Raw genomic sequence first — 22,702 nt, 5'->3', positions numbered from 1 at the left:
AGCTAATAAGCCTCACTATTACTACTACTGCTTATTTTTGGCTGACATTTTTCCTTGTTTCATCCACGATATTGTTGTGTGCTCCAGCTGAAATTGATTCTCATGTCACACACGTCGTGTTTAACTTTCAAGCGATGGTTTGAGGTCCAATTTATTATTATTTTTTTTAAAAAGTTAGATTTTATTGGGAGGCTGGAACAAATTAGTAGCATTTCCATACATTTCAATGGGGGAAGATGATTTGAGATATGAATGAGGTCACGGAATGAATTAAATTCAAGGCCTTCCAAATGTATTCAAAAGTAAGAGTTTTCGTGACATTTTCGCACCATTTTCCTCTTCGGTGACTTAGCACACAACTTCCTGGTAGTGTAAAATTACTGCTTTCCAGCCTGCCCATATTTGGAACTGCTGACGTAGCAGCCTACCCGGAAGTACAAACAGATTTTGACACAACTTGACAAGACGTATCGTTCATTATGGCAGAAGAAAGCCCTGACTTTGCTCATTTTGAGGAGAGGAAGAGACAAGCGTCAGAAAAAAACTAATGAAAATGAATAAAAATACTTTCATCTAAAATTAATTACTCAAGCCATAAATAAGTCAGCCAAAATAACACTGAATCCCTCCGCTCATTCCGCACAATGAGTGGGTTTGACGACGGCATGCTGCGCCCTGCTAAATGCAGTGTGAAAAGGGTTTTAGTTGGTTTGCATGAAGGAAAAAACTTCTAACATGGAACACTTAACCGTCATTGTGCACGTCAGGCTCCGGTGAAAGACGTTTACAGCCGGGTAGAGAGGAGGAGGAGGAGTTGGGGCTGCTGGATGCTGATGATGATGATGATGAGGATGATGATGATGATGGTGGTGGTGGTGGGCGGGAGGTGGGGGCGTTCACTCCATGGCGGGAGGCCGCGTGGAGGCGACGCCAGGCGGCCAAGAGAGCAGCAGCAGTGCGCTCTGAGCAAGCCCGGCGTGCGCGCGCCCTCAAGCCACCCCGGGGAAAACTGTAAGTACTTTTATCACCTTTAAGTCCTATTTTTAAACGTAATTTGTTTTGTTGATCATCGGGAATGTGAGCTGATGTGTCTCTTCCAGATGACAGCACTGTTATTTGTTATTTTGCAAGTACTCACATTGTGTGCTTTAGTGCAGATACTCGAGTTAAATAAACTGCTAAACTATTGATTCAACTCCTGTACACCAGAAGTTTGAAATTTAAAATAAAATTGGGTCAAATTTGTTAAAATTCAGTATAAATCTATACCTGACAGTGGTACGACAATCATTTGCAGGACACTGGCGGGCTGACGTGTTTCCTTTGGTTTGACGAGTTTTGCTGAAACTGCTGCGGGATATCCACCTCCAGGTATCGAAGTTAAAAATCTTGTTTGCAGCTTCAAAACAGCACACTAGCTTGTTAAAGAGATGCTTCACTTATTTAGCCCATTATTGCAATAAGAAGTTAATATTTTGTCCATTATTTTTCACTGCCCTGCAATTGGCTGGCAACCAGTCCAGGGTGTCCCCCGCCTACTGCCCAAAGCCAGCTGAGATAGGCTCCAGCACCCCCCGCGACCCTTGTGAGGAATAAGCGGTCAAGAAAATGGATGCCATTATTTTGCACATATAATTAGTACCTTTCAAAACACATTTTGCAACTTGCTGTCGACTGAAAAAGACATCACAAGGGCTCAGGTAACCAATCACAGCTCACCTGTTTTCTAAGTTTGGTCATGTGACATTCACAAGCTGAGCTGGGATTGGTTACCTGAGCCCTTGTGATGTCATCTTCAGTCGACAGCAAGTTGCAAAATTTGTTTTTAAAGGTGCTAATTGTACATGAAAAATAATGAGAATATCAAATTTATTATAGGCAAAATATTAATCTTTGACTGCCAAAAATGGCTAAATAATTAAAGTATGCCTTTAAGTAAAAGCAAAAAAGTATAGACTGAAATGTATTTAAAGTGCACATTTTGAAATATTTAGTGTAGCTAGCATGCTAACATTGTGACGGGACAACAGCTAAATTAGCTTCTAATAACAGAAGAAAAATACATTTCTCAACTAATAATAAGGCAATAAATTGTGAATTTCCAAATCCGTCAATCAATTAATTAAAATCTTAACTGTAATTGACTTGATTTTTATTTTTTATGTATGTATTTTTTTGTTATATATTTTATTTATAATTTATATAGCATTACTTTTTTAATTTTATTATTGTAGTATTTTTTTATTATATTTATTTATTTACATTGTTGACTTCATTTTTATTTTTTATTTATGTATTTTTTTGTTATATATTTTATTTATAATTTATATAGCAATACTTTTTTTTATTTTATTATTGTAGTATTTGTGCATTATATTTATTTATTTATTTACATTATTAACATGCTTTTATTATTTCTACACCCTTATTTGATTTATTTTACATGTTTTTATCTGTTTTCAGCTGTCATGTGTCAAAGTAGAAAGTCGACAGAAAAGGAAATGCACAACCCAAATGCAGATACTTGAACAATCTGCTTAGAAGCAAAGTAATCAAGTATTTGTCCTTAATGACTTCTGTCACTTTGTTTATTATTTCAACATCAGAGCTGACAGAATCCTGCCAGATGTGTGATGGAAGGATCCCAAGACCAGCAGGTGCCTCACAGGTGCTCTAAAGTGAGTCAACGTGTACATAAAAGTCCCAAAATGACAGTTTTGTCACCATCTCAATGTCCCCTGGTGAATAATAGCTACTAATAATACTAATAAACACGTATGCAATGAGCTGTTTACATTTGAGCTTGTTAAGTCATTTCTTCACTAACACAATTGATTTGTGTGCGTGTGCGCGTGCAGAAGACGGCGAGCGGGAGAATTTGTGAGAGGTCATCAAACGACAGAAGGAGAAAGTTGATTAAGTCCAACCTGACCGTGGACACTGAAGGTAATTTCACGGCCGCTAAACATTTTAGCCACAATCCAATTGTTGTTGTTTTGTGCATCTGCATTACAGTGAAAAAAAACTCACATCACAGTTGTAGTCCAAAAGGTTCTGGTGTCCTTGAGCTTATCAAGTTTTACTTATCACGTTAGTTTTTGTGAACTATAACAACCTTTGTGGTCATGTCTTAAAATGAGGTCTCTGCTTTTTGGTACCCTCCCGCAGAGCTTTTCCAGGACTTGAGTGGACTGCAGGATTCCTGGTTGGCAGAAGGTGAGCGTTGCGGTACGACACAATGTGGGGGTGACGATGGACTTTCTCATATGACAACCTTTGATTTCTTTTTTTCCCCAAGTAATCTCTCAAAAATGTCCTAAATATACAGTTGTACCTTGAGATACAAATGACTTACAAGTATTAGCGGTAGAAGCTTGCAAGCAACAATTTTGAGATATGAGCACTGTACGGTGGATGTGAACTCAACTCACTTCACAGTAAAGAAATCTTCAAAAGTCTTCAAGCTCTCTGTTGCCACTCTAAGTCAAACAAAATATAAAATAAAGAAAAGTATACTTTGTGTGATTAAAATAACACCATAACTTTGCCTTGAGGTCCGCTAGGCTAAAGCTAGCACCTAACAAGTTAGATCTATTCAGCAGGGTTATAACGCTTTAAGAAATGGATATGAACACAAACTACAGACAATATATGATACTCACAAGGATATATTCTTTATCCTCTCCAAAAATAAACTGCTAATATTACAGCGGATTAATGGTATTTCTGTTCTTTTCAATGGGGAAAGATGATCTGAGTTACAAACAAGGTAATCAGTTCCACTTGTATCTCAAGGCACCACTATGTGATTAACTAGATAATTTACTTTTAATTATTGCTCTAATGTAATTGTGGACTTGTTCAATTTGACAAGAAAATGCGAAATGTGAAAGAAATTAGCACATTTAATTTTTTTTAAAGTACTTCGAAACGTTTGAAAAATATATTTTAAATTCCCACAGATCTTTTCATTTATTGTTGATTTTATTTATGTATTTATTTTTTAAATAATTTGGCTCCAAATTATTTAGCTTCAAACTCAAAATGGATTTACAGCTATTTAAACATGCACTGATTTTTTTTTTTTTTCCTGAATGATTAACATGTACTTTATGAATTAGGAGTTATGAATGAAACTGTTTTGGTAATTTTTTTAACGACATAATAACTTTTTAAAATTGATTGCTTGCCATGCATTGTACATGTACATTGAACAACATGAAACTTGTGCAGCGGGGTGGGTGGGGGGGGGGGGGTGATTTTTGCGATTCCACAGTCGTCCAATTACGAAGAGGCAGCTGCATACATTTGGAGGGTGGGGGGGGGGGGCGTTAGGGTTGGGGGATGGGGTGTGGCGGGGGTCTTATGGTAGAGCGAGGAGGTTCTAGCTGTGGGAGTGTCATCACAAATTAGCTGTGCGACGCTTACTGTCTGCTGGGCTTTTTTGGCGGGAGCGACTGCGCCGCCTCACTCTCTCCCTCTCTCTCGCTCGCTCGCTCGCTCTCTCACTCCAGCTCTCTCGCTCTCTCCCTCTTCTCCATCATCTCCAGCTGCATCATCACCTTGTCTGCTTCAATTCCTCCTCCTGCTCCTCCTCGCCTGCACAAAAAGACAAGAATGGATCTATCCGCTTTTTCCTGACACGCTCAACAGAAAAAGACTTTTTCTTTTTTTGTTGTTGCTTTTGTTTTTTAAAAGTTTTCTTTCTCAGACTTTTTTTTTTTTTTGGTTACTTGAAATGTTTTTCCTCCCATGGCAAGACTGGCTCACTGCGCTCTAAGTGAGACGGGATGCTTCAGGATTTAAGCGCCAGCGTCCTCTTTCCGCCGTGTCTGCAGCACACAACTTTTGGTTAGTGCAAACTCTGCTTCCAGATTTGTTCAAAGTGTACAACAGTTTGCTTTTCAGGATCAAGTGAAGCGTTTCGCTTGTTTGAGCTTATTTGAATGCGTGTTTGAACTTGATGATAAAACACATCGAAACTTGACTGAGTTATTTCGAAGTCCGGACGTAAATGAACAGATTTGTGGGAATTTCAGATAAGTGTTTTGAACGGACGTAAGTCATTTTAAAATTCAAATATTGCACTAATTTTTCAAATGTTCTCATATATGTTGATTATTGAAAGTCTGTGTTTATAAGATAATTAAAAGAAATTAATAGATTTGTTGGAATGGAATGTAAATTGTTGCATGTAAATCAAAGATACCGTGGACACTTGCTAATGTATATTCTTTTTTTTTTAATTCTTTTTTTTTTTTTTTTTTACCAAAATGACTCCGTGATATCATCAATTTTGATTAAAATATTGATTTAAAAAAAAGCTTTCAATTTGGATACACATAAATCTTTTTTTTTTTTTTTCAAGATTCTGATGAGTTGTCTCACATTAGGTACAACAAATGGCTGCATTGTTTAGATAAATATTGATTTGGAAAAAAATAACACTACACATTTATGATATTATTTTATATATATATATATATATATATATATATATATATATATATACATATATATATATATATATATATATTTGAACACAAATGAACTAACCTCAAGTGAATTTTCAAAAAATTTAATTATCATTATGATTAACTTATTTTTCTTAATTAATAAAATGTAATAATTAATAATAATTATTAATAAAAATAAAATTAATAAAAATTATTTAATTAAATTTATTAATTATTTAATTTTATTAATCAAGTTTTACTTCTTTCTGTCCCCTTTCATTTCTTTTATTTTAAAGAGTGAAATAAAGTGATTTGATTGATTGACATTTATTATATTTTTTTCAAATTAAAACTAAATAAGCAGATTCATGAAAAACGAAAGTGAAATTAAAATTAAAAAAAATTTCTACTCGTTTTCACTGAATATATTAATATTAATTTTAAAAATCAAGTCCATGATTATAATGTACATGTTTTTCTTTAAATGTGAAATAAATTAGCATACTATGGAAATGTTACAAAAAGATTTGAATACTTGTGAAGCCTTAAAAAAAAAAAAAAAAAAAGCAAGAGCCTGCTTAAATTTCAAACATTTGTCACAAAATGGCTGAACCATCTATCATAAATGTATATTTAAAGTCCACGTGTGTAGCACAATATCCCACGTTGAAATGATGATCATGATTTTTCCTTTTTTTTTTTTTTTATTCTAATAGAAGAGTGTGTTTGGAAAGAACATCTCTCAGGTGTTTGGAGCGAGCACTCCTTTTAACCAACTTCAAAATACTTTTTTTCTTTTTTCTGTTTCTGTTAAAAAGAAATGAGATTTGACAGCAGACAAAAATGTTGAATATGGAATGAATATTTGATCCCGGCTCAGGATGACACTTCCGACGACGGCGGCGGCGGCTCTTAACTTCCTGTCCGTTAAAACCGGAGATTTATTCGTCGAGGTAATTGAAAGGAAGGAGTCGAGGAACGGGAGTGAATTTGCCAGTTGAGGGAACTTTGTCAGCTGTCATGGAAACGTTAGGACAAAAACGTGCTTTTATCCCGAGTAACTCAAACAATGATGATCATTTTTATGAATGGCGGAAGCATTCCAATTTTTTTTTTCTTTTTTTTTTTGGGACGGCCAACTGTCTCATTGACAGACCGATGCTGGTGACTCATTTGTGCTCGATTTCCTTCCTTCCTGTGTCCGTTTCTCACCCCTCGACGTGTGTGTGCTGCGTGGGGAGCGCCCAGACGTTTGCGCAGGTGCTCACATTTCTCCAAAATGTCCACTTTTCAAGCATACGCCGCTTGCAAATTTGTTGTCATGTGCGTCTGCCAAAATCTTTTGTTACTATTCCCTTTACAATAACAAAACAATTTTTTTCCATAAAGTGTGTTATTTTCTAATAAAAAATGTCTCATTTAGTCTCATAAATGGACCGTCCATTTGAAGTTTTTAGCTGGACTGTACTTAAAATAGTGGACAAAATGGTGGCTTCATAGTGCTTAAAATACTGTGCAAACACTGCAAGCAGTCTGCTCAAACCTAAATTTTGGACTCCATTTTAGTACATTCCAATACTTATTTTTAATTAGTTTGCAGCACAATAGCATCATTTAAACAGAAAGTCAAATAGCACTTGAAGTGTGTATAAAATGGTTGGCATAGAGACGAACGAAAGGTGGTTTCTTTTCCTTTTTATTTCCACTCACTCTGCTTTTCACAATCGGCGTAATTCATCACATCTTGTGAAAACATACAAAACGCATAGGACATAATTCAGAAAAAAAAAAAAAGAAGTAGAATGTGTTGTATAAGTAAAAACAAAACGATAACACAAAGGATGGTGTGATGTATTTCTGTTCCATTCCAATTAGTATTGTTTTTACTCTTTGATGTTTTGTTTTTTTTTTAATCATTTTTTAATCATTTTTATTATGATGGTATTATGGTAGTCCCTTTTAAATGTGTAAATCGGGTGTGTGAAATCTATCCCTTATTTCCATTTCCATAAAGAAGAACATAAATATGATGTGCACGAACAGAATTTTTGTTTAAAAAAAAAATGACAGAAATATACAAATTAAATGTTTTAGGCCTTTTATCATGATTTCAGTTGAATGTTTCTTCTATTGTTATATACAGTCAATGATTACCAGATGAAATCATCTCGCTGCCTGACCTCAAAGGTTACCCACCTCCTGCTTTAAATAAGCAAATAAATAAATAAATACATGGATGACAGACATTTAAATTGTGTCATCATCTCATCCAGAATGAGAATAAGAGGAAGGACAGGCATGTCAAGACGTGCTACGCTAACTCGCGCTAAAGTGTATAAATAGACGTGATAATGGCCGTGTTGAATCTTGATTATCGCGGCGTCCGGGTTGGGGAATTAGAAATGTTTTGGGTCGCTCATGTTTGGAAGAGCCAAGCGGGCAGGTGCACAGGTAGCAGGTAACATTCAGCAGGGGATGGGGGGGAGCCAATTAGAAGATGCTAACAATGGGAGACTGCATGATGGCATGCCAGGAAGTGGAGAGTCACCTACGCATTGAAAAGCATATTAATTCTCAACGATTGGGTCATATTTTTGAGCAATTATTTGCCTTTGTGATCCTCCTTTGACTTATATGACACTGGGAAAGTCATTAGACAAAGTCTGGAAAAAAAAAAAAAAAACTTTACACATAATATTGCAAAAAAAAAAATGGTTTGTTAATTATTATTTTTTTGTTGTTGTTGTTTTTTTTAAGAGAGAGCTCAGAATTGTCTTGTTAGAATGTTAAAATGTTCTTAACAGCTCTTGGTTTGATGAATTTATTTATTTATTTAAAAATTCTATTATTATTATTATTATTATTATTATTATTATTATTATTATTATTATCATCCATTTTTTTGTGACTGCTTATTCCTCATACAGTATAACATTTAAATAAACTACATTTAGATTAGATTTAAAAATGGAGAATGGTTATTTTTAATGGCAGATTTTTTGGGATACAGCTCTTCTCAAATGTAAGAGATGAGAAATGACAAAAATGGAAAATACACTTTTAAAATATTATTAAAAATTCTAAAAATAAAAATGATAAATGTATGTTTTTACAAGCTAAAGTCATGATTATTTATGGAGACTCCATCATTTAGGTGGAGCTGTAATTTGTATTTAAATAATTATTTGGTGACACCTAGATAATTATATTATTTATTACCTTTGCAACCGTTCATAGCTTTTCTTTTTTTTATTTATGGATATTTTAAAGAGCTAATATTATTTAAAAAAAAACAAAAACAAAAACAAAACGTTCTTAGATGAATATAAGAAAATAAAGAAGGCCGTAAAACCTTCTTAAAATATTCATTTTTAAAATATGGATACATATTTCATTGTTCTACTTCTTAAAAAAATATTTGTGTTTGAATTAGATTAAAATTATTTTTATTATTCGGGCCCATAAAGCACGGTGAAATTGCTTACTTTCTTACTTTGCTTACCTTGTTTTTTTTATTTATTTAATTCCAGCAAGTCGCTTTTTTGTTATACTTTTATTATTATTTTTTTTATCATTTTGATGATTATCATTCTTTGTGAAGACGCCATGTTCGGCGCCCACCAGTTTCCATGTTAAAGCGTGCGGAGCGGTTTGGAGGCTTACAAGAAGAAAGACAAAGAGGAGGAAGAAGAAGCAGCAGCAGCTCCATCTTGATGTTCACTCGGGGGTCCTGGAGGGGGAGAGGGGGGGGGGGTTGGACTTGGGATCAACATCACAAACATCTCAAGGTGTCTTGTCTTGTCTTCTTTGTGCTTGCAGCTCAAGTTCCCGACAATGACGAGCAGTTTGTCCCAGACTTCCAGACTGAAAACTGTGAGTGCGACCACCACTCGGTGTGTGTGCGCGTGTGCTTATTTGCATAGGGATGAATATTGTTTTTAGAGGATATTTTTAACATTGGGAGGGCCAGGCTGAGTGTCACCTAATTTTGGGGGGGAGGCAGTAAAAGGGAGGAGGGTGTTTGGTTGTTGTTTTTTAAATCCAGAATAGAAATGTTCTCATCTCACAAGACGCCCCCCTCGACCTTTTTCTTTTTTCTCAAAGTGTTTTTTGTGCACACCTTCCTCTAAATCAGGATTTTTCTTCTTCTTCTTTTTGGCCCCTTGCTATCGTCGTTGTTTTACGCAATGAAAGCGCGTTTGCTCGCAATGTTTCCAAGAATACGCTGGATGGAAATTGAAGGCGGTGTGTTAGTATCACCTGGTTGCTCTGCCATGCGACTTGGCAATGAGGGGGTGGAGCTCAGTGGGGACCACCAGAGCGAGCACATGTCTTTGGGACAGGACGCCAAAGTGAAACGACACCAAACACCCACATTTGTTTCGTCCCGATGTCCTTTCACCCAAGAAAGTCAGACAAAGAAAACATCAAACAAAAAAATATAATAGTCCCCCAGCACCATTTTCACTAGGCATCAAAAAGGTCTAAGACCCATATCTGAAATTGAACAGGAAGTCAGCCATTTTGGTTTGATGAAACAATTTTGGGCAAATCTGAAGCTCTTACTTTGACGTACAAAATCAGGTTGTCAATGAAATAACGATCATTGTGATTTTCACCAACAAAATAAATTAAAAACAAAAATATTAGAACTAGACTAAGTGAAATTTCTAAAGAAATTGTGCGGGAATGCTGAAAGCTGAATGCTAAGATTTTGAATACATGTGGAATGCTTGTGAAGTATATTGAGAGATAAATTATGAAATTATGACCTTCTGGTGAATATGTCCATCATAACAGGGCACATGAAAAAGTCTCAAGGACCCATACCTGAAACTGAACAGGAAGTCAACCATTTTGGTTTGAAGCGGCAATTTTGGGTGAGATTGAACTTTGGCAAACTCCAAGCCGAAGTCTGAAGCAGCATTTTTACTGTAATTTTACAGTAATGATTTTACTACTTCATTAGTGTCGGTTAGAGACAGACGACCACAAACTCAATAACAATCTGAGAATTTAAGCGTACTATACTAGCATAGCTCAGATGAAACTGAGCGAAACAATGAATAATCTTTTAGTTTTCTATTCTTAAATTAGATCAATATGTCCTTGAAATGCTCCTAAATAGTCTTAATTTGGACTTTAAGCCTCTAAGTTGGATCGTTTAACTCGGTTGGAGTTGAAGCAGGTTCCTGTTGGCATTCCAGGCCCAAGAAGCAATGGGTGGTCTTCCTTTCCTTTTTCTTTTTTACTTCTAATATTTTTCCCTCTGACTTGAAATGACACATCAAGAAGTTCAAGCTGATTATACTTAAGAAAAACACTTCAGACAGGACGTTTTGAAACTACTTTTAGCATTCCTGACCTCCACGTTTAAAGGCCTCACTCTGATCTTGGCTTCTTTACTTTCGTTTGATTGATTGATTGATTGACAAAGAAAGCTTAAATAAAAAGCGTATTAAGGCCATCAGGGTACATTTACATCGAGCTTTTGCCACACTTTCTCAGCTCGAGACCTCAGTCATCATGAAAATATGTCACTTATTCTCGTGACAGACACATTTAATGTAGATAAACAATAAAATAATGATAATAAATGAATAATAATTAATTTCCCTGTCTTTTGTTTACACAGGATAAACATTCTGGCATTACAATGTATACATAAATGTTGTTTAGTTCCACTTCTATTGTTTCTGAACAAAAATCCGTATTAGTATTAGTTATATACATATTACTATTATTTTCTATTAACCTCAGATCAGCTCGAAATGAAACTTTATAGTATTGCAAAGAACTTACAAATTTCAAATTCTGTTTTCTGTTTTAACTAATTACAGTACTAATGCTACAAAAAAACTGCATGAGGTCATATAAATAAATTTAAATCCAGCAATTTTAATGTTACATCAACATTTATTATTATTATTATTATTATTATTATTATTATTAATGGTATGCTCTGTTGTATGCATTACTGCTCCATTTGTGTTAACTAGCAGTTGTTTGAAGGTTTATAAATACCGTTTTGTCAGTGCTAGTTTCTGTTAGCCTGTCTATGGTGTTTTACACTCTATGTTAGCATTATGCTAGCAGACCTCATGCAGACAAAATTATGTTTTGATTTAACATTTTGATATTTAAATATACAACGTTTAATTCTTTTGTTTTGTATGCTGTTACTGCGCTGTGTTTGTTTGAGTAGCAGTTGTTTGAAGTTTTATAATTGCCGTTACGTCAATGCTAATTTCTGTTAGCTTGTTTAGGATACTTTATGTTAGTTAATTACCTTCATTATTACTTGAGCATTTTGGTGTTTGTTTTAGCTTTATAGTAAACTTCAACTGAGAGTGACAAACTGCTAGAAGGAAGCAAGCTCTTTTTTTGTGGACAACTGTCTGACCAACAGCGTCTTATTTTTGTTTCCTGAAACTATAATGTTATACAGGAGTCTTGAAAGTGAGAGGATGAAAACAGCCGCTAAGACATATTTTCACAAGGTGTCTTTTACTAAGTTTCAATGTGTTTGTGTAACTGTGGATTCCCTGTAATTGACAAATTGGACCAATGTGGAATGTCACCACTGTGACAAGCGCTTAATGGGAACCAGTTTGTAGTTGAATGTGAAGCCCGCCGAAGAGGTCAGGGTGACGGTCCGGTTGTCCTTCAGGAGTGCTGCTGACCATCCGAGCGGCGGAGTTGGCACATTGGCAGGCTGCTGACAGATGGCGCCGTGGTTGGGCATCCCAGACGCCACCTCTCCCATATGGGTTCCTATAGCACCACCACGGCGGCCCGTGTAGACAAAGATGATGGATGATACTTGATAGGACGTCAACATACACAAAAATACTCCAAAAATAAACCATGCCATTGGATTAAAAACAGCTAACAGCTTCTATTATTTTAGCGTGGTTTCATTTTTTTATTTTTTTTGTCTGTACCGCAAAAGCCCACCCTGCTACTGTAAATACTTCCCAAACCCACAGCTTGAAAATAAACAAGAGCACAATGTGTACACTGTCCCTTTAGAATTAACCATATTGAAAGACATATTTATGAAAAGAAGGCTTGTTTAGTGCCTGTACGCGGAACTGAAAGTACAGTGAATCACAGTAGATACATTACAGACTTGCAATTGAAACACATAGACCCGTTGCTGTTGTGAAATGTTGAACTTTGACTTGGCGGTCGTCTTCAATGTCACGTCGGCGTGGAAGCAGCATGGTGGAAGTGTGGAGAAGGAAGAAGCTTCTTCTTTGTCTCATCTCCACAGATGCTTACCATTAGCATAACTTAGCGGGGAACGGCGGAGGTGTAAAATGGGGCCACACGTTCCGTCTCCGCCGCCTCACCGCCGTTTAACAACGAAGGCCAGCACCTACAGTAGGTGAAAATGGAATAGAAGGTTTTTTTCACCCTTTGCCAAAAAACATTTTTTTTCCCGGCGACTTTTTTTGTTTAATGAATGAAATTGGAAAGGATCTGCCAAATATGGGCGGCAAAAACACACCATTTGTACCTGAGAATGTCCAACGTGTCACAGCCAAGGACTCATTAATTAGCTCGGGTGTTGTTGTTTTTTTATGTTTGTTTTTTTCAATATTTATAACTGAAAGTCTGACATTGTGCTTTAGAGCATTTGGCAGCAATTTTAGGGTAATTTTAGCCATTTTCAAGGGTCCTTCAATGATAAACTCATCCTAAACTGTGTTGGGAATCATTCAATAGCCACTATAACGTGTTCATTTTGTACGTTTTCTCCTATACCGTATTATGTACCTACCACATATATATAGTGTGTGTGTGTGTGTGTGTGGGGGGGTGACATTTCTCTCTTTTAATTGTGTCTTTTGGCAAAAAAATTTAATTCAAATTGATTTTTTTTTTTTGTCCCTTCTTTTAATTAATTTTTTTAGAAGCAATTTTTGAAGATTTTTGGGGGGTTTAAAAATAAAGTATAAACCATAAAATAAAATAATGAAAATATTCATAGTTTGTTTTTTTTTTTAAAATTTTATTGTTTTTTTTTTTTTTTTTAATTAATCAATGGGCCACTCAGAGCGTGGCCAAAGCATCGCCAATACTTTGAGGTGGCCATGTTGGGGTCGTTTTGTCTATTTCCTCAAAGACAAATTTGTTGTCGAGACTTTGTTGGATTGCTACTAAATTTGAACCACAAACACTAAATAGAGGAATGAAACTCCACTAACAAAAATGTGAGTTTTTTTGTCATTGTCAAACATTAGCATTACAGCTAAACCCACTAATTGTCCTAAGTGTTTTTTTTTTTTAAGACACAGGCGTCTTACTTCTTATTCAATGTGCAGATAATGAGAGCAATCACGCCATGATGGCCGTGACATTCTATGCAAGAAAAGGAAGCGTCTGGCGTTGGTCTCGCTATCGATTAGCGTACCTTGGCACCCCGCCGTTAAAAATCCATTGTGACATTTCCATGTGTGACTCTTGGACGTCGTCGTGACGCTATCACTGTTCGATTAAATATCTTTATTGACACTACTTAAACATAGTTACATCGACTTGACTATGCCAGAATAAGCATGGTATGAATGAATTGATCAATGATGAGGAGCTTGTGTGGAAAGTGTGACGTCTTAAGCCAAACAGGCCTCTTCATTAGGTACACAATTGCCTGCAATTGGTGGAAATCTTTGCTGTAGTGAGTCCATATAAAATAACTTTTTAAATATAGTTATACATCTTAGACATTCTTGAAACACAGTAGACAGTGTTTTAAGAGAATGTTTCAAAGAGTTCCTGAGCATCTGTTCTCACTCTTGCTAGCAAAGACATAACGATAACGTGTACTTGAGTCAAGCACTTTGTCACTTCCAGTTGAAGTTTACTCTAAAACTGAAACTAAACAAAAGAGAATTTACCATTGAGTATTAAAAACAAAAACAAAATGTTCAACCCAATCATTTCATCTAATAAAAGTAAGCTAATTTTATGCTAGCCTATAATGTGAAACACCATAGAGATGCTAACGTAAATTAGCATAGATGTTGCTAGTTCTACTTTTAACAATCACAAAGTAGCAACACACATAAAATAGCAAAATGTATCATTAGTAAAACAACTTCTGTCATGAGTGTGCCTTAAAAACAAGGAGTTTTGGTCAAAGGTCTCCCCACAGGAAGTGTCTTTTTGACCTCAGATCGATGACCTAGAAAGTGCATTCCCCCAACGTGCTTCGTCGCGCACCACCACCCCATTCCTCCCATCTCAGCCCCCACTCCCAACTGCCCCCCCCCCCCCCCCCCCCCCCCAACAGAGGCCCGGCTGCGCGTCACATGACATTTTGGCATCTCTACCCGTACTCATACAGCAGCTGTCAGTAAAGACGTAAGCCCAATTTTGGAGTCTTTCAGAATCGGAACCTTCCATGCCACCTTGTAGAATCAATGCAGGTCCACTAGTTGGAAGTCTGGATGTTTTTCAAGGTGGATAAAGCGTTTAGAAGCAAAGTGGAAATGAGATTAGCCGTCATGTCTGCACTCTTCCAATCACTGCTTTTCATTAGTGAGGGCAAACACAATGAAGATACAAAAGGTCACTTATCAAGATAAAATTTGGTAGACATGTCTATCATGAGTAGACCCACCAAAAAGTCTCGAGAAGCCAGCCCCGAAAAGACACAGATAGTCAGCCATTTTATTTTGAAGCAGACATTTTAGTCATTTTGGCGGAATACGTCCCAATGCTTTTTTCATATTGTGTAGTGTGTCACCTCTAAATGGTTCTATTTAACCCTGTGTCCTGATGTAGTGGCGTTTCACGGACTGCAGTTGAAGATCAAGAGGGAGCTGCACAGTCCATGTTCCGAGCTGAGCTCCACCTGCAGCCAAGAGCGGCCCTTCAAGCTCCAGTATGGAGAGAAGTGCCTGTACAACGTCAGGTCTGCACAATAGAAATAATACAACTAGGAATGTTAAAGAATATGTACTGAATGTGGTGCGTTTGCTGCAGTGCCTACGAGCAGAAGCAGCACGCAGGCATGAAGCCGTCCAGCCCAGTGACGCCCCCCTGTAGCACCCCCGTGTCCCCCCTTCATCATGCCGCCCCCACGCCCAAACCCGAGCGGACCTACGCCCATGCTCCGCCCTCCCTACACGACGCCGCCTACGCCATGGACCACAGGTACACTTTGAGTATTAAAGCTAATGAAGTTAGCTAGCTCCTCGTTGCAAAGGGCAACTACAACATGCTAGCTCTCTGTGGCTAATAAACACTACATTACATCTAATGTAAATAAACCACACGCTGAACGGTTTGGCCAGTAGGATACATCCGCCATATTGGATGTGTTAGAGCTGCCACGTAAACTAATCCCAAGGAAATAGACTGATTACGTAAATTGGTAGCTAAACATGTAGCATGTTTACATGAGTGATTCGATGTTATGGTATTAAATACTAGACATATATTTGTGTCTATACAAAATTTGTCCAAATACAATCAAAAGTAACTGTTTATCCTTAATCCCAATTTCCACATTCAATATGGCGCCAATGTTTATGTACAATTCCCCTCCAAAAGGGGAAAATATATATTAAAATAATCCATTCATGGTTTTATGAATCAATATCAGGCTTGAAAAGGAAAATCGATTCGATATCACTTATTATTTTTTTAAACCCAGCCCTATCACAAACACAATATGCTAGCATTGATGGCTAACATTTCTATTTCTGTCGACCAGATTCCGACGTCAGCTTTCCGAGCCGTGCCACTCGTTCCCGTCCCCGCCGACCATGTCCCGGGACGCCCGGCCCCTGTACCAGCGTCAGATGTCTGAGCCCAGCATCCCCTTCCCGCCTCAAGGCTTTAAGCAGGAGTACGCTGACCCGCTGTTCGAACCCCATCCCGCCATGATGGGCGCCCCGCTGCCACACATGTACCCCGCCGCCATGATGATCAAACAGGAGCCCCGAGACTTCAACTACGACTCGGGTTAGTCCACATGGGTGGCAAAACTATTCGCACAGATACTTGTGGTAACATTATTTAAGTAAAAGTACAAAAGCACAGATCCTGCTTACTCTATTCTGGATAGGGAGGGAGAGAAGTGTAGCGAGGTTGATTGAGTTTGCCCATTATTAGGAAAAGGGGGTCTGGCGGATTGGGGGTCTGTGGTGGGAGCCATTTCCTGTGGCGTGCTAATAAGGGAGTGGGCGGAGGTTACGGCCGGTCAACATTCTCAGTCCTACGCTCAAATTCTGGAGAGCTTCAGTCGGATGTGATCTAAATGTATGATTTCCATGAACACACACACACACACACAGACACACACACACACCATAATGCTCAAATGGCAGCACTAGTAAACAAACCTTTACATGTCATTTAACCAAGGGCATATTTAATGCTGAAATGGATTGCGTGCTGTACAGTTAACATAAGCTAGCAAGCAAGTTATTAAACTTTGCTGAATTACTCAAAGAGAACCGAAGCTAACATCCCTCAGCCAAAATATCTTTCACAAACCCGGTGATGGAGGGATTTTTAGTGGACTTTGTAGTGACATGTTGACAGGAGGACAGGACGGTGTGGAGGGGTGCGGCTATCGGCTAATGTGATTAGCGACATTTCCGCCACGCGTCCATTAGCCTGATGAAGTTTGATGAAGATTGAATGGTCAATTTGTCTTGCGCTGCCATGCTATCACACAATGAAGCTATTAGCTCATCATACCATAGAACGCTAACATGTTATGCTATCAAACATCATTTTATCACACGTATAGGTGAAAGGAAAGGCTACAGTAATGAAACTACTTAAATAGCTGAATAAAACTCAACAGGCAGGTGTGATATTACTGGAAACATAGCTAACCGTGATAATACTATATGGAGTTTGTTCTACAGCTTGTGTGTCCATGCAAGGTGGCTGTTTATTTTTAGCAATTCTAGCGACGTTAGCTATCACGAATGGTTCTTAAATTGAGGTCCTTCTTCCAGGAAGGCCGCAAAATACGTTAGACCTCTGAGAATGGTTAACCTAGCAACACGTAGAAAATAGCAGGTAAAGTAACAGTTAGCCAGCTAGCTTGTAGCCTGATGCCAGTGGTACCTTTGTGTACATTTGAGTTGAAAAGAGAATGATCCTCAATCACATTTACTCACCCGAACAAAAACAAGACGGCAGTCATTTAGTGCTTCTTTTGAGCCGAGTTCGTTGACCCAACCACAAACGAAGCCTCCAGGCTTTTATATGCCTTCATTTGGCTAGCGGTGTAGTACGATTTCTGGAGTATGTCTGGAGGATGATGTTGATTGCCTCCACACCAGGCAAATCCGACATGAGTTCAGAAAAATCTCTTTTCCTCAGAGTGTAAGGATCATATCCGACATATTTTACTATTTTTAGAGCATGTCAGCTACGTCCAAGCTCACCCAATGCTTTTGCATATAGTCGCTTTCCATCATTTTCAATGGGTGTTCCCTACTTCCTGAGCCCCAGTTGAATTCTGAGCGCCGCCGGAATCACGTGATTGCAACCTACCTATTCTCATGCTAACATGTTCCAGTAGCATAATATTTAATGGGCACACTTGAGGTTGTTTTTGTTGTATCTTGCAGAGCTTGTCAGCTTCTTTTATCGTCTTTTATTAGCCGCGAGCGTGTATTAACGGTGTGATATTACAAGCTAGCCCTGAGGCTATGAGGTTCTCATCTCTTGTTTGTTTGTTTGTTTGTTTGTTTTAACGCCGCCTTCAGATCCGTTTTTTTTTAACACCCTTTTTGCCTGACTTTCAGCGGAGGTACCGAGTTGCCATTCAGTCTACCTTCGCCAAGATGGCTACCTGGCCCACGCCAACCGGACTGAAGGTACCACTTATGACCTTTGGAGCCTTCACAACAACAACAACAACAACAATTCCAACGCTCCTTCTTTCTGTCCAGGTTGCATGTTTGACAAAGTGGCCAGGCACTTTTACGACGACACCTGCGTGGTACCTGAGAAAATGGAAGGTAGGTACTTGCGCTCCCGAGACTTATCTGAAGACAGAAGCGGACCAAGCGAGATGTGGTGCTTAATCCGTGAATATGATCTTGGCTTTCAGGCGACATCAAGCAGGAAGCGGGCCTGTACCGCGAGGGTCCGTCCTACCAGCGGCGAGGGTCTCTGCAGCTGTGGCAGTTCCTCGTGGCGCTACTGGACGACCCGGCCAACTCGCACTTCATCGCCTGGACGGGTCGCGGCATGGAGTTCAAGCTCATTGAACCTGAGGAGGTGAGAGGAGCCGATGGGACTAATGGGAATTATTAGTGCTGTTATGGCATTATTATTTCAAAGAAAGGGTTGAAAGGTGAAGGAATCAGATGAAATAGTGTTATTATAGTGTTATTACAACATTACTACAATTAACTTGGGGTTGAAAGCCTAGAGGATATAAGGAAATATTGTGCTATGTATTGTTACCCTGTTCTTGCAGTGATGGAGGTGAGAGCCAACGGGAATCCTAGGAAATATTGTTAGTTGTGTTTTATTACACATTAATAATTGTGAAAGAAGGTTTTTACTGATGGAATTGTTGGCAATATTGTTAGTACATTGTCATTAGAGTGTTCGTACACATTACATGATTAGACACTATATAAACGTCTTATCGCCTCATGTTATTGCTTAAATTATCTTTTCTTCATGTCGTTCGTGTGTTATTACACTGGTATTATGCATACATTATCTCATTATCACACTATTAGTATGAAATTATCACACTATTACAACATTAGTTCATTAGTATTATGGAAGGCACTATGGCGTTACAACAGCATTATTACAGTATTGAATTGCAGCTTATTACACTGTTATTATGGTGTTATTACTGTTGTTCTAAAAACTTGTTGTCTCCACAAATTGAAATGAAATATGTGTAGAAATTATAGGTCAAATAACATTGTAGGAATGGTTCGCAACTTTCGTACTGGTAATGCTAAAAATGGGATGGGTATAGATATGTGCCAGATCGGGCTCCATGATGATGTGATCAAATATCTGATGATGCAGCATGTGGCTCATTGTCCAAGGCAATTTATTCCCCTTCCTTGAGAGTAATGCGCTCAAGTGTCAACTTGGATGTGTCGCTGTGTTTATATATGACAGTAGTGTAGAAAATAAGCCTCCAAAATGGCTGTTAATACCTCAGCTGTGTGTTTGGGAGGCCGGGTGATTGTCGGGCGGGCAGGTGGGCGCGACGCCAGACAGGTGCCGCAACATCTGCTTCCTCCTCGGAGCGCGGTAATGAACGCCAACCACGCCAGTCAGTGCGCTACAGTACGCCCTAATCAGCGTCATTAGCGCCACGTGGACTCTTTGCTTTGTCACAGCTGCTGAGTGTCAGCCATTGTTGCTAAATATGTATATGTGTGTGTGTATGTATGACACAGGTGGCACGCCGTTGGGGCATCCAGAAGAACCGGCCGGCCATGAACTACGACAAGCTGAGTCGATCGCTGCGCTACTACTACGAGAAGGGAATCATGCAGAAGGTGAGTCGAGTAGACAGAAACAAGACACGTGTTTGTACGACCATACGTGCCTTGAGATACGAAGGACACGACTCAAGATATGAGCAGCAAACATGTAGACAGACTATTAAAACATTCAAATTTCAGATCATTGCAAATCAGAATTAGTGCTCATTTTATATTTTTTTAATTTTATATTTTTTGTTTTCTGTAAAAATAGATTAGGGTTATTTTTGGTTTTATTCTTTCATAATATTTTCATCATATATATATATATATATATATATATATATATATATATATATATATATATATATATATATATTTCCCCTAAAAAGTTTTTCTGTCTAAAATTTGTATAGGTTTTCCCAATATTTTAGCAGTTTTCATGCAATCCAATAGTTTGTATTTCTTTCTAAATGGGGACATTTGTTTTTTGTAATCAAAATATTTGCTATTTTTAGTCTAAGAGTTGTCCATTTTTTCCTCCAAATATATTGTTTTTCATCTAACAGTTTTTTTTTATTAGTTTTTACCAAATATTTTTAGTCGTGCTGTCAAACTTTGACAGCACTAATTTTTAGATTTTTATTCTAATACCTTTCTACATTGAACCTAATAGTTTTATACTTTTTGTCAACTATGTGTGTATTTGTTTCAAATATTTTTGTATTTTTTTTCTAATACATTAGTTGTGTATTTTTTCCTGTAATATTAATTAATATTAATTCCTGTAATATTTTTTATTTATAGTATTTTTCGTGTGTCCCACACCCAAGAAAAAAAAATCTCATCTAATCTATGTTATGTGCATTTATTTTCTGAATTTCCTATTTGTATATTTTTTTTATCCAAAATTGTACTAATATTTTTGTATTTTTCACAATATTTGGCGTATATTTTACCAACAGTAAGTTTTGTTTATTTTTAATGAATGTATTTTTTTTTCTTTTTTTTTCTTTTTTTTTCTTAAAAAAAAAAGAATGTATTTTTTTTCTAATGTTTGTATTTTTCATCTAATATTGTTTTACTTTTTCCCAATATTTTTTTTATTTTTTTTTTAGCATATATTTGCATATTTTTCATAACTTACTTCTCTTTTTCCAAACTTCTATGTATTTCCTTATATGTGTATTTTTACCTCTTTTATGTCCAATATTTTCCACATTGCCAATATACGCTAATGAGCTCATGTTAAAAGGGTTTCGACTTTTTCCACATGTATTCAATCAAACCTAATTGGATGTTGTGACGGTTTAGAATCTGACCAATTTTTCAACAAGTTTATTTACGGTATATTTTAACACTAAACTGTGTTATTAACACCATCCCCATTGTCCCCTCATCCATCCATCCATCCATCCATCCATCCATCCATCCATCCATCCATCCATCCATCCATCCCTGGCAGGTGGCGGGCGAGAGATACGTGTACAAGTTTGTGTGCGACCCGGAGGCCTTGTTCTCCATGGCGTTTCCCGACAACCAACGTCCGGTCCTGAAGAGCGACATCGAGCGTCACGTCAACGAGGAGGACACGGTGCCCCTGTCGCACTTTGACGAGAGCGCCCCCTACGCCCAGGAGGCTTCCTACTGCCAGCCGCACCCGTACAGCGAGGCCTACGTCTACTAGACACGGGGACAAAGACTCAAATCGAAAAAGAAACACATCTTCCCTGATTATTATTATTATTATTATTATTATTATTATTATTATTATTATTATTATTATTATTATTATTATTATTATTATTATTATTTGACACAGACATTTTGGGCCGTCGTTGAGATTTGTTCAATTGCTCCTAAATTTTATCTACCTACAAAAAACTGGACAGATGGAAGCATTTATTTTGGCCAGAGTGTTTGTGTTTTTGTTTTGTTTTGTTTTGTTTTGTTTTGTTTTTTGCCCCAAAGTCAATTTCATTTAGCAGCATCAGGTTTGGTGTCTACCATGACCGGACCCACAAAATAAGTCTCAAGAAGACATGTCCAAAAACACACAGAAAGTCGGCCATTTTGGCTTGAAGCGGCCATTTTGTTTCATTGCTACTAAATTGGAACTACCTCTCCTAGACCTAAACAGATGGACGACTGGTAAACATATATTTTGGCTGGATTATTATTTTTTTTTTTTTGTGAAAATTCATCACTCAAAGCTCAGCCCAACAAAAAAAGCCTGAAGAAGACTGTTCTGAAAACACACAGGAAGTCGGCCATTTTGGGGAAAATTCCAATTCACATACTTTATTGGTAATTTGTCATAATTGGGTGAGAGCAAATTGCTAAAATATATATATATATATATATATATATATATATATATATATATATATATATATATATATATATATATATATATATATATATATATATATATATATATATAATTATTATTATTATTTTATTTGTATTTATTTTTTTTCACAAAATTACTATCTAAGGTGAGCCACGCATGATGACAATTCACCATGAAAAATAGGGTGCAAGGCCCATTTACAATTATTATTGTGATCATCACCGTCAACATTATTTTGTCAACGTGCACTTTATGGACCCTGGCGGCTCTTTAGCGTTGTTTCTGTTTGTACGTTAAGTGTTTTTTTTGTTTTGTTTTTTGTTTTTATATAAATAATAAATAAATATTAAGAGTACTACCTTCCAGCATGCGGCACCTCAGTGAGACTGGACAGACGTTGATTCTGTGTTTTGGGGAATTTTAACAAGACTACGTCCTGCTTGTGTGCT

At 37.3% G+C, this 22,702-nt stretch overlaps 1 protein-coding gene across 2 annotated transcripts; it reads left to right on the top strand.

Annotated features, from left to right (window-relative positions):
• The first annotated feature begins 929 nt into the window (after positions 1-929).
• etv1 (ETS variant transcription factor 1) lies at positions 930-22,259 on the top strand. Of its 2 annotated transcripts, XM_077526988.1 has the most exons (14): positions 930-1,011; positions 1,298-1,371; positions 2,607-2,678; positions 2,859-2,946; positions 3,169-3,216; positions 9,276-9,329; positions 15,249-15,378; positions 15,450-15,620; positions 16,183-16,433; positions 18,239-18,310; positions 18,386-18,454; positions 18,547-18,716; positions 19,874-19,975; positions 21,366-22,259. In XM_077526988.1, exons 3-14 carry the CDS (start codon positions 2,634-2,636, stop codon positions 21,585-21,587), a joined length of 1,422 nt encoding a protein of 473 aa, XP_077383114.1. In that variant the 5' UTR covers positions 930-1,011; positions 1,298-1,371; positions 2,607-2,633; the 3' UTR covers positions 21,588-22,259. The 2 variants fall into 2 exon arrangements, with proteins under 2 accessions (XP_077383114.1, XP_077383113.1); XM_077526987.1 differs by lacking the exons at positions 930-1,011; positions 1,298-1,371; positions 2,607-2,678; positions 2,859-2,946; positions 3,169-3,216 and adding an exon at positions 4,564-4,851.
• Positions 22,260-22,702: the final 443 nt, after the last annotated feature.

The sequence above is a fragment of the Festucalex cinctus genome, chromosome 7, assembly GCF_051991245.1.
Source record: "Festucalex cinctus isolate MCC-2025b chromosome 7, RoL_Fcin_1.0, whole genome shotgun sequence".
NCBI classification, from domain to species: Eukaryota; Metazoa; Chordata; class Actinopteri; order Syngnathiformes; family Syngnathidae; genus Festucalex; species Festucalex cinctus.
This window is presented reverse-complemented; position numbering and strand designations above follow the sequence as displayed.